Here is a 13,540-nt window from a genome sequence, read left to right on the forward strand (position 1 = left end):
TTTACAGGATTTATAAAATACATTCTCATCTGTTTGAATGCAGACATATCATCACAGAAAAGACAGTACATACAATTTACAAGAGAGATTTGTAGTCAAATTTAGAGATACACAATGACCAATGTCTCAATATAATACTAAATGGAAACTCAGGTGCAAGTTTTTCAAACTGTACATGTATGTTTAAAAAGATAAAGGCTTTAAAAATGTTTACATATTGAAGCATTTTCTTTAAGATCAAACACATTAAAAACAGTAAAATTATCACAACAATATGGGAGAACATATAAGCCATGTGAACATTAGTAATTAAAATAAAAAACTAATACGAAATACTACATTGTGTTAACAAGGATAGGCAACACACCAATTACTTATGCCAAAACATCAAAGAATCCAGGTTTGTTCACTGTATTGACAATACTGTTGTTAAGTTCAAGCAAAGTTTCTGTTTAATGCGGACTTCCACCAACATTGTTCTGGAGTCCTTCCTGCAGAACTCACCTGAATCTTTTAGTCCAAGCCCAACTATGATCCTTCCTAGATCTTTGCTATAGGAACTAAGGATGCTATCAAATATGGATTCCTTAAAACTAGGCTTATTTTATTTACACTATTCAAAGTTTACTTCTCCTTCCAACAACAAAATGTGCAGGAGGATTTACTACATGCTATACAATGTAAAAATAGACTTTAAAAAGCCAGAACAATGTGAGTAAAACTGTACAATGTTTGTTCCCTGCTCTGGTTCATTGCACTATCAAGTTAAAACAGATGAGTTGTCACGCCCAGAAGACTTACTGTAGGATCAGAAAACCCACGCACATACAAGGGAAATAAATGCATAATGGTTTAGGTACAGTGCCAAATGAAAAAATACTGAGTTATATCCATGGAAAGCTTCTCATCACAGGAAGGAGCGTTGTTAATTCTGGAAGGCAGCCCTCTTCATGTAGGACACAGAACTGTAAAAGAACCAAAAACGCATCTTGATAAATATCAGTGAAGCCAATCCATATAAAAATGTATTGTGTATACTAAAATGCTTAAATGCTGAATTCTACCCTATCAGTAACATGGCAAAATCTATAAATCAACTGAAACTGGCAATTAAGATTATAATTCTCTTCTCAAAAAATAATTAAGTGACACAACCCACTATCTCTAACTAATATTACCCAGAAATGAGTTAACTAAAGGTCATGTCTTAAGGAGTGCTCTTTGAGGTGTTCTACTAGAAAACAGAACATTAAATAAAAGGTGTTGCATGCAGTTATATTTTAAAAATATGCACTATTTGAGATTCTGTAAGATACTAACTCTACTTTCTAACTCTGGTGTGTGTGCTTGTATCACACAGTGGGCAAATAAGACATGTCCTTCACGTGTTTCTCATTCCTGTTTCACATGTAAGACACAAACCTCAGAGCAATCCAGCTTTCAAACCAGTGCTAGCACAACACAAAAGCAAATAAAGAAGTCAGGTGTAACAATTAAACAAAAACTTTAAAGGCAAGAAAACAAATGTTTGTGTTATCTGAATTACTTGCATAATTTAAAAATAGAACAAGGCATAAATTCTTGCTTTAGTAAAACAAAAAGCTGTTCATTTTTTTAAGCCTTTAACTAGAAGCTTGAAAGATCAGGTATGAAACAGCAAAGCGAGCTGCAAGAGGGAAAATTGTTCTGCTTTTGTGACATCAGAAAGAACCCCTAGAATAGAACAATACTAGACAAATTTAATGCGTTTTACTCAGCAGTAATGTATAGTATATTATTTTTAGCACTCTATTTTTATGTCACAATTACTGCTCAAGGATAATTGGAAAAGAAAACAAAGCACAGCAATAAATACATCTTAGAACAGTTTACTGTAAGGATACATCTAATCTCAAAGGCATTTATTTCAGCTACAAATACATACTTACATATTATTACATATAATAGTTCTAAGAATGTCATCATTGTTAACATTTTTTTTAAGGGAAAAAAACACATTAATTTTGCAGAGGTAGAATGATTTGAGTATCATATTGTTACTAAGTTATATTAAAAAGTTATCCCCATACATGAAGATGAGTCTTCAAATTTTGTAAAAACTTGAGGTAAAAATGTGTCTAGATGTGATACCACACAACTTATCCTTACTATTTTGATTCTGCATGTATCCACAGGCTAACATTTCATAGATCTCATTTATTTGTTCCATAAATAGTTAAGAAACCCATGCTTTTAGTAGACTTCCTCAGATATTCCTCCTTATCCTGATAACAACAAAACTAGGTAATTCCCCTTCCCACCATGCCTTCCTCAGCTTCTATTTTAAATGCGTTATCAACTCCATCCCAGCAAGTCCTCCCTATAGTGTTCCTGATGTCCCCCAAAACTTATAGGAACTACTGCATTTATTGGTACGTGATTGCATAAAAGCTACCTGGTCAACTGGATGTTGGCTGTTAAAAGTCAATAGCCTTTAGCTCAATAAAACCAGTGGTTTCAGTCCTTCTCCTGCATAGATGCAGTTCCCTACAGCTTTTGTGAAACACAGTTGTTCCTGCAACCCTTCCTTCTGTCTTGTAGGCTTGATATCAGCAATTATTATTTGTGAGGCTGAAGAAAGAGAAAACATGACTGCACAGAGATATTTTCTTCATAAATCATCCTAAACTTGCATACCTGAAGGATTACAGATCCTACTACTTGTTCCATTATTGCACTTAGCAAATAAATCATAATAGAGAAAGTAATCAAAAGCTTCTGTAAAAAAACCTAAATTCAATGGATATCATTAATACGAACAAGCTTTTATCTAAGGATGTAGCACCTATCCTTGTCATGACACCTAAAACCAATGCAACCACAAGATACGTCAAAAAGCTGTGCTCCCTGCTTTACAGCCTAACTAGTGTACAAGAAGCTTTGCAGCTTACTTGTTTGTTTAGGTTTTTCAAAGAAAACAAATACAAAGTTTTGAAAGCATGTTGTATTTGTTAAAACCATTAAAAGGATCAGTAGAAAGTTGAGCACAAACAACATCTAAGCTGCTAGCTTCAGACCAAAAGTGTGATTTCTAACATCAAGGATTTCATAGTGTTGGCTTGATATTTCTCTCACTGTCAGCAAATGCATTCTCACCCACCTTCAAATCTCAGTTTCTGCGTCAAAGAATAATTGAATCCTTTAGCTTGAAAAGGACCTTTAAGATTATCAAGTCCAACCGTTAAGCCAGCACTGCCAAGTCCACTGCTAAACCATGTCCGTAAGTGCCACATCTACACATCTTTTAAATACCTCCAGGGATGGTTGTTCTACCACTTCCCTGGGTAGCCCATTCCAGTACTTGACAACCCTTTCAGTGAAGCAATTTTGCCAATATCCAATTTAAACCTTCCCTGGCTCAACTTGAGGCAGTTTGCTCTCATTCCATTACTTGTTACTTGGGAAAATAGACTGACACCTAATATCCCCAGTGATAAAAAAAGAGTAACAATATTAATACATTTAAAATATATTCAGAAAAATATAAGCACCATTGCAAATGCTTATCAATTTCATTTTACCATCTATTATAATTCTAAATCTATAAACTAGAATAATATCATACACTGGTGGGAGAAGAACTACAACATACTTGCAAAGCTAAGTCACTTTCATTATTAGTACCTTCAGGATGGAAATGTTCACTGAAAAGTAAAAAGAAACAAAACCCCACAAAAAGAGAAAAAACTCCCTTGAAAATAATTTAGGCTACGTCAAGAGTAACACGAACAAGAGAAGGCAAGTTACTGTATTGTACAAGACTACATGGAAAATGCACATAGTCTGGCTGTGGGATACTTACCTCTGAGGAGGTGCTCCTAGGGAATAGATCCAAGGTATAACTAACTGATCACTGGAAAGAGTGACTTAAGCATGAGGACAAAATTATGATATTTTTAACCTTTTGGGGGACACAAAGTAATGGTAGAAACTGGGAAAATAAGATTCTTTAAAGAACAAAGCACCAGAAATAATTAAATAATTTCAAAACTAATGATCCTAACCAGAAATGCAGATAGAGTATTCTTTTTACTAACACGAAATGCAGTGAGTTGCATTGGCCTTTTTCACTTCTTCATTGTATTGCATTTGCACATCCCATGCTCTGAGGATTTCTACATCCAGCATTTCAGAAGCATTAGCTGGTTATGAAAAAGGGCAAGAACGATCCATGGTACTATAGAAGAATTGCAGATCTGGTTGTAGAACTTTCCTTCAAGTTCTAGTCCCATGCTCCCAAGGCCGAACTGTCTTGCGAAAACAAGTTTATTCAATCATTATTAAATTAAGGTATCAATCATTAGACAACATACATCGAGGAGGTTCCTTGTATGTCTTTCTACATGATCCAAACTTAGTCTTTTACAAATGCCAGAATTACTTTTTTTTTGGCATTAAAGATATTCAAGATGATCACACTTCTACAAAACACCATGAAAATAAAATATAAACTTATTTCATCACCTTTTTGTTTAATAAGAACATCAGTGAATTTGGCAGGATTTCTTGTTAAATCAACACTTAACGGCTCAATCATATGGTTCCATTAACCCTTTCAGGTTCACAGCATTCTTCTTTATTTGTCCCATTACATTATACCAATAGTATGGCAATTGTTATAATCACGTTTTTCCCCTGATATTTTTTCTTCAGTTCTTGATTCTAAAAATTTCCACAATAAGCAACAATACTTGGAAAAGTTTATTACTAATTCTATGGACAGCCATAACACTCACATAAGATTAGCATGTTCTCATTTTTTAAATACCATCGAATAAAAATACAGTCTTCTAAAATAATCGTTAAGAACTTTTTTCTCTTCGCTGTGTAAAATGGAACACAGATCTAGAAAGAAGGTTTTATCTGTGCTGACAAATGCCACACTAACTGGATTTCCCATAAAGCAAACACATCCTACTGTCATATATAATTTACTGCCTGTTTTTTTTGTGAACAAATGGAAAAAATTACCCTCAAAGGACCAAGATGTTAGAAGAATTTCACAGAATTAAGTATCTTTGGTGATACAATTCATACATTTCAAAATGTCATTTCTTGATTAAAGTTTAATAAAAATAAATGGCATCCACTCAGTACAAGACAAAAGCTGGATCATAGAGTAAGCAAATGTAAAATGAATACAATTATCACTATAACAATATGAATGCTTATTATTTGGTTTAGAATTTGCTATACTCCTGTTTTTTCTGGAAAACAACTTCAAAACCCTAAATCCTCATAATAATTTTCACCTTGTCAAGACATTTTTAATATTTACAGTGAAATGAGAAGACTCTTTAAAAAGGAGTTCAATACTCTTATTTTGACATTTAGGGAGTAGGTTGGAATTCCAGGTACAAAATCGGAGCTGAAAGTTGCTACAAGTGATTGTTTAGATTAATCTCATCTCCCTTTGACATACTTTAAAAATAATTTTAGGTGGCTGGGAGTATTTTTTGTCATGCATTAAGCCTCACTGAGTCTTCAGGTCAGAAGTTTTAGAGGCAGAAAAAGAAGAAAAATATTAAAACTTCAGAAACAACTGGAAGACTATGCCTGTTTCACAGGACAGACCTGCATTATGATCTAACACTGTCAGGTGAGCTATAAATATTTAACATAATAAGAGTAAAATTCTGTGCTCACTAGCTTGTATGACTGCTTGCTGTCATGCAAACAGATGCACATAAAATCAAGAAGGGCTTAGTTCTGTTCAGTAATGAAATCATGGTATCTGAGGGGAAATCACCCTTTCCTTTCAGCATCAGTGATGTGAGGGAGGGATTACTTGGCATAATCCAATTGCTTGTGTTCTACAGTGTAGAAACAGCAGTGCTTGTATATGAAGACCTGTTTGATCCAACACATTTAATGTAAGAATAATGTTGTCAGAATTGTTGCATCTAGCTAGTGGAACATCCCTGGTAATTCTGAAGTCATGAGTATGCAGAGGCAGAAGTATTAGGGAACCTCAGTATTAAGCTTCCTAGATCAGCCTGTCATATGTTCAGCTAATCTGCTTCTATAAGCCTTCTGTGCAGATTTCTCCATTTTCCTAGGGAGCCAGCTTCTCAGCAACCTAGTAATTTGAAAGCTTTTCTGGATAGCTACATCTAAAAATAAGAGTAGACACTGTAAAGAGTACTAGTCATTCCAACCAGTTTCTACTACATGTATTATGATGAAAAGCAAACAACTTTAATTATTGACATGAGTTCATCCTCTTAAACTAGAGTTCAGTGCCATTACCATTAAAAAATCCTTGATCTTGAGCCTGAATAGCTCTCAGCTCATAAGCAAATACATCTGTCTAATATAAGAAAGATTTTCAGAAAGGGTTAGTAAACAATGGAGCAATCAAAGGAATCACTGAAAGGATCTCTGCATTCTTACTGTATGTGGTAGTTCTGCAACCCTACATGAAACTTTGAAACAAGCCACTTCGAACAAGAAGTCTGTCAGAGCTTCCAGAATATGGCATGGCTTGCTCTGCTTTCAGATTTTCTGAAGCAAAAGCACACTAAATTTAATCCACAACTTTAACCTGAGAGTATTTTCAAACCTTTGTGAGATCAGAGTGATCAGAAGTCTGCATAAGAAATACAAAAAACTTTAAAACTCATATGGAGGAAGTTAAGTGAAAAATGATTTGAAAAAACAGTGAGACTTGGAAAGCATCATACCAAAGGAAGAGAAAAACTTTGCAGCATACAAAAGTGAAGCAGAATATAAATACAATATAAATTTAAGTGGAAAATAAAAGGACCCATCAAACTTTTGTGCATCTGTTTGTTCTTATCTTTGGGGCTTGACACATATGCTAAGCTTTAAACCCTTAAGAAGACAGTACCTGGAAACAATCTGGAACAACTCTGTAAATCTATACAAGCAGTGATTTGCAAAGTATGACATTCTATTAATATAATCAGTGCAATTAAGACTGGAATATAAATGATTAGTACACAAACCCTTGAAATAAAATGTGAAGAAGGTATAACAAGTAAATGTAAAGGCAATAATTTCTCCAACCTGTCAGACAGTAACACTTAAAATGAAGCTACAAGCACTTTATCTAGCAAACCCATTATTACCAAGGTAGTTTGAATTCTGGTTCTGAAAAACCTGTACAACCAAAGTTTTCAACGACACGCATTTAACCCTGTAAGCCACACTACCTGCTCCTGCTGATGTCCTTCAGCTATTTGTATACACAACATATACTTTGCTACATTGTAATACCACAAACAAAATAAAGACATTTTATTTATGAACTATATGCTCAGAAACCTTGGACAAAATAGAAGATAATATAAATGAGAGCCATGTTTGATAGTAGGGCAACAAAATTAATGAATGCTCTAGGGCTACTTTCCAAAAACACCATGAATGTACATTAAGTTAATTCAGAATTAAAAAAAAATAATTAAAAAATCAATGCTAAGAGACATACTCACCCTTTAAAATATAGTCTGTTAACAAGCTTGGCACTTTCTCGCTATCCTCTTTCATGGCATGCAGGACTGAAGTATGAAAAAAAAATAATTCAGATATTTAATCATAAAGACAACACTCTCAAAAGAAGTATGATGATGCTGTTTCAACTACTCACAGGGATATTACTACAAGATTAGTAAGAGAGGTCTTAACTAGATTAAGAGAAGATACGAGACACACCTTCCACTTGTGTAATTCTCACTGAACTCTATTGTAGACAGATGCAAGAGACCCATTTTACATGGTTAACTTTTACAGTAAAATGTCATCAGTCATAGCAACAAAAAAGTATCTCTTTACTATAAAAAAAAATCTCAAAATATCACCACACTCAAAACTAAAACGTGCTAACAACCGATGGAGCGTTGGAAATCACAGATAAAAATGTCTGCTCCATTACTTAATTTATTTCTGTGATCTTCATCCAGAATCATGGAATGATGACACTTTTCTGGAGAAAAGCTGCTGTGAATGATTTGCTGAAAATGGTGGGCTTTTTCGCCTCAAATGGTGAACGTTAGCAACTGTAGCTTAGAAAGATCTTAAATACATGATTGAATTTGCCATTAATTTTTAATAAAGCCAAAACGTCATTTTTGTGAATTGTATCAAGTAAAAATTGTCCCTCCTCGTATATTTCTGGAAAAAGAAAAACATTTGGACTAGCTCAAGTTGACACAGAGAAGTTTTTCTGTTACTCCATATTTATAGCAACTCTTTATGAAGTGCTCTAGACTCAACAGAAAAAATCAAAAGTACAGAATTATACTGAATTGAAGCTCTGAATTCCTCATATGAAACCTTGAACTTGAAATAGAACAAGTGTTTAATCTCAATTTTTATCTTGAAGCAACACATTAGAGTTCATAACCACAGAATAATACACAACTTTGAAAGAAAAAACAACCAAACAACCCCAAACACCTGCTTTACTGCTTGCCTTAGCAACAGCATAGAGTGAGTCAGAAATCTGCAACTGAGTCATAGAATCAAGTTTCAACCAGCCCACAGAAGGCAATACTGTTAATACTCTTTACAGTGCATTTGTACAAGACATTTTGTTAATAAACCATCAAACACCACAAAACATTTTCAGGAGGTTTTAACCTCTCTCTGCTTAATATTGAATTTTTGGTAACACTTTCAAGTGAAATTTAAATGTGGTAAGACTAAAACTATGAAAAAAATCTAAAAAAATAAAATGAAAAATCCATTTGTCACAGAACAGGTAAGAATTACCAGCTAAGGGTGCCTACTCCAGAAAAGTAAAAGGAATTTAATACCTGCCTAAAACATTTAATTTACTCCAGAATCTTTACTATACCTCTTTTCTCTCTGAGAAACAATCAATGAGTTTTTTACCATCCCTCAGCCACCTGTGGAATCATAGACCTGTGCTGCTGGAAAGTACCTTAAGACGTAGTTAGATCCAAAGCCCTGCACCAATATCGAATCAAACGCACTGACATACTCTACCATCTATTTTTAAACTGTTCCTATAAACCTCAAATGAAGGAGATGATGCTGACTACCAGAGATGCTCTGCTGTATTTAGCCATCTTAATAATTTTCTTTTTAAAAAAGATAACCTATTTTTTCTTGCAAATGAGAATTAAAAAAAACAGATTACAAAGAATTAAAATATTTTGAGAATCTGGCGTAAAAAGTAAGGGTAATTCAAAGCACTAGTAAAACTCTGTTTGGTTAATACTTCATAATTGTTGAAATTCATTAACAAAAAAAAATCTTAAGAGAAAAAGCAGGCTATTAAAATCAAGTGCAATTATTATACAAGTACTCATGCATGTCTCACCATCCATTCCACTATTTGAAAGTCATTCCAATAACCTCAGTAAAGCACAGCAAGATTAAGCAAATATGTGTCTATCAGATACTATAAGGTAGTATTGACAAATTCCATGACATGCAGTATTTTCCATACAGCCCATCTGTTGAAATAATGTGAGAACATTTTGTTTCCTGTTACATGCAATTTTCTAGCCTTCAGGGTTTCAGAGAACAGCTAAAAAACAAACATACTATGAAAGCTCAGAAAATAAGTAAAAATTGGCCCAAATGCATGGTTAAAAAACATGCAACTTTATATACATGCTATAAGGGAAGGGGAAGAGATAGGAGTACGGATTCATTTGTTTTGAGCAACCACATTTGGAATACAAAGAGGAAAGGATCGGGGGATAACTTTATATGCTCACTTTTAGTTAATGTTTGAAGATCTTCAACAGATGGGGGTCCATTCTTCTTCTCATAAGGGATGACGGTTGTCAAGTACTGTCAATGAAAAACAGGGTTACTTGATAGTCCTTCCATGTGGTTTATGTTGCTTGTATTTTATTTTGCAAAAATTGTAGCAATTGAAATTGCTATAAAATGTATTTTTTTTTTAAAAAAAGCTTTTCAACAATTACACAAGAGATAAAGATTCTAACTTTTCTATCCCAAAGTTTTCATCACAGAAGCCAAATTCTTTCTTTTCAAATTATGTGACCACTTTACAAGTCATGGAGCTAAACACACTCACCAAGTATCTTAAAAAATTGAGCTATTTACAGTAAAAAGTTTCTCCATGAGGTTTCTTCCTTGGTGCCTATGCATACAAACAGTAAAATCTTTCCTCTCCTCTGTTCAGCAGTCAACCAGAAGTCCTTCATGCTTTAAAAGCACTTCTTGCAATCAAGTAAAAGCTGGTAAAACAACCTTTCCACTGCTTCCCCTCAAACAAAGCTATAAAGGCAGATGTACAACTTTCAACCTTGCTCTTAAAAAAAAACACAAATAAAAAACCAAGAAAAAATCATAGTCGTCTGTACAAAGAAAATTAGGCTGCCCTACAGTTAGGTGAAAATGATAACACTTTTGCCTTCTGACACCACACACTTGGAACCAAAAAGAACAATGCAAGCTTAAACATAAGAGCCCACCATTCATATTTTTATAGTTTTAATAGTTGAGTGTGCTAATGTATTGTTTCAAACCAACTCCACTTTTGTTCTATTTACTCTTAATTGAAATCATGTCAGCTTAAACAAATACAAAACATTTCTTAATCTTTCAGGATTTTCACACCTGCAGTGCAACCAAGATTTCTTTTTCAATTCTTGAAGCAATCCTGTTGCTCTTTGTTAAATGCAGCTTAGTTTGCAGCCTATACGAATGCATACTCTTCTTAAAGAGGTTAGAAGTTCAAAAGTATTGAAACTGCTGGAATCTTCCCTTATAAAAAGATCTGAAATCTCCTTCAACTCTTAAGAATTTAACATCTTTATTCTGGCTTAACAGCTACAATGCAGTACGCAATGCAACCCTCTATTTCATATTCAACTTGAGAGATATGTGGTTCTCCACTTAATAATCAGAAAACACATTATCTACAAGGTCTCCTTCTCTCCTAATAGGACTTCGGCAACAGTCAAGCATAACTCAGACTCTGGTGAAAAGGTTCACTTTGTAGCAGGAGATTTAGTGCTGCCAAACACATCTATAACCACTGCCATATTTAGAGTGGGGTCACACACCTCATACCAAACCATATCCTCTGCCTAAAAAGCCAAACAGACTCAGATCTGTTTCACTTAAGGGCCTACAAGAAAGCTGAGGAGGGACTTTTTACAAGAGTATGTAGCGATAGGACAGGGGGGAACGGTTTTAAACTGAAAGAGGGTAGATTTAGATTAGATATTAGGATTAAATTCTTTACTGTGAGGGTGGTGAGACACTGAAATGGGGAATGGGTTGCCCAGGGAGGCTGTGGACGTCCCCTCCCTGGAGGTGTTCAAGGCCAGGTTGGATGGGGCTTTGAGCAACCTGGTTTACTGGGAGGTGTCCTTGCCCATGCAGGGGTGTTAGAACTAGATGATCTTTAAGGTCCCTTCAAACCCAAACCATTCTATGATTCTATTGTACAGGATGTACTGACACCTCACCAAGACCTTATGCAAACACAGGGTGCCCTTCTCCCTACCTTTCTTTTTGTATTTTCTCACGTCTACTTAGCACAGCAGAGGAAAGTATGCAGCGCTTCTTAGGAAATGATCAGTTCTCAATTTCTTTTCCAGCAGATGCAACCAACATGTATCAAGAGATAAATACACTCTTACTAAAACTACTGGAATCAATAGCTAGAGACAAGGCTGTTGTATCTGCAAACGTCAGATGAAAGCAGGTCTACTAACTCTGAAATCAGATCTCAGGCTGTTATTTCTAGCCTTCAGAACTAAGTGGGATTCTACCTGTTGCCTAGACAGTAAATTACTAGGAGATGTTGCACTGGACTAAATACCAGTACTCCCTGTTATCCTCCTCCCAACTTCACCTTCCAATTTTCCTTGTTATTAACAATAGTTAAAATAAATAATTATTAATTTCCAGCAATTGCCTTATTTTTCTCATCAATACTTTCCTGCTGTAACAAGTCTTTATAATAGCACTTTTAAAACTCAATCCCTGAATTGCTGTGTGAAGCATAATGTATTATGGAAAGAAAATTACTAAAGTGTAGCTTGCTATATGCCCAAGTGTTAATTCTGTCTCTGAGATCTCTAAATTTTTGAAACAGATCTGACATCTGATAAGCAGCAATTACCATGGCAATTTATAATTACCCGTAAAAAGTGTCTGACACGCCTGAAAAGCAAAATGAAGATGACTATTCTGAAATTTCTCTGGAAATATGATCACAGGAAGTTACCAAGATTTAAACAGCTTTTATGCCTTTTTTTCCAACTGCATTATCAGATGGGAACAGGTAGTTTATAGTGAAAGCTTCTCTTTAAACATGAAAAATTTCAAGTAATTTTCACTGATGTCTCAGACACAGAAGATGTAACTGAATTTTAAGAAGGAAAGCACCAACTGTCAGGGTAATACTACCCAGAAAACAGTAAAGGTGGTAAATATAATTAAAATTAAAGACTGAAAATAGTTCTGAAATAATTATACAAGCTTGTCATAAACTTTACACTGTGACTTTATGTGTATGAACTTCTACCTTTCTCAGGTATACAAGAAATTGTTTGTTCTTGGATTTTTTTTTTGAGCACAGCTCCAGATTGGTAACTAATGTTTCCCTGCTAGCAGAAAGTATCTGAAGGTGAGTTGATAATGACAATACACCCTAAAAAAAGTTGGAAAAAACAATGATGACAGCAGGACTAAGCAACTGAGCATCCGATACATTTATTACTTTTCCGCTGGCTGCAATAAGATGACAGCAATATTTTAAAAACAGGGCAAGGGTTTGGTAATGTGTCAAAAACGAACAAGCAAAACCCAAACATAAAATAAATAAATGCCAAAGAAAAACAGATTTCCAGGATGAAATCAGAAAAGAGCAGGTATCTCTTATTCTATCTTTCTCCCTTATTTTTCATTTTAAGTTCTTATTTCCATGATTTGCTTTAGGATACAGGAAGAGGGAAAAACCAACCCTAACCCTGCTAACAAGGATTTAATATGAGCTAAATTAGGGGAAGAGAATGACTAACACAAAGTATAACATCAGTTAACTAACTAAAAAAATGACTGGAAGGGTTATCCAGTGGGTCTTATTGTTAATACATGACTTGTCTAGAAAGACTAGACTTGTCATGTCTAGAAAGTTAGGAGGTAGTCAAAGAAAAGGCATATCTGAATAGACATGCATATAAAAGCAGTGTTTTAACCAAAAGTTAAGAGGGGACTGGAATAACTAAATATGTTCACTTTATAAAAATGCATAATATTTAAAGTAACTAAAAATGCAGGCAAAACTGTAATTTATTATTAAGTGGTAAAGACAGCAAAAAACCCAAACCCCAAACAAACCCAAACAGCACAGCTACTAATTTACTGGTATTGAGATAATGTAGTGATTAAAAACTCCATCAGGTAAGCTCGATGCGTATGTTCAGGATTCTCAAAGCTGGGGTTCCATAGCTGGATCTGTGTGTTCATGAACTTTAATACATATACCTTGCTTGAGAAAGAATGTAAGTCTATGACTTCTAAC

At 34.5% G+C, this 13,540-nt stretch overlaps 1 protein-coding gene across 1 annotated transcript in view; it reads right to left on the minus strand.

Moving 5' to 3' along the window:
- Window positions 1-580: 580 nt before the first annotated feature.
- The window catches only part of FEZ2 (fasciculation and elongation protein zeta 2 (zygin II)), a 22,868-nt gene continuing 9,908 nt past the window's right edge, over window positions 581-13,540 (minus strand). Inside the window, exons 7-9 of the mRNA XM_010004602.1 lie at window positions 9,750-9,825; window positions 7,494-7,559; window positions 581-965 (exon numbers count right to left, since the gene is read on the minus strand). Of these exons, the coding sequence (XP_010002904.1) occupies window positions 949-965; window positions 7,494-7,559; window positions 9,750-9,825 (159 nt within the window). The 3' untranslated portion in view covers window positions 581-948. The remainder of the gene's footprint in view (window positions 966-7,493; window positions 7,560-9,749; window positions 9,826-13,540) is intronic.

The sequence above is a fragment of the Chaetura pelagica genome, unplaced genomic scaffold (assembly GCF_000747805.2).
Source record: "Chaetura pelagica isolate M959 unplaced genomic scaffold, ChaPel_1.0 scaffold278, whole genome shotgun sequence".
NCBI classification, from domain to species: domain Eukaryota; kingdom Metazoa; phylum Chordata; class Aves; order Apodiformes; family Apodidae; genus Chaetura; species Chaetura pelagica.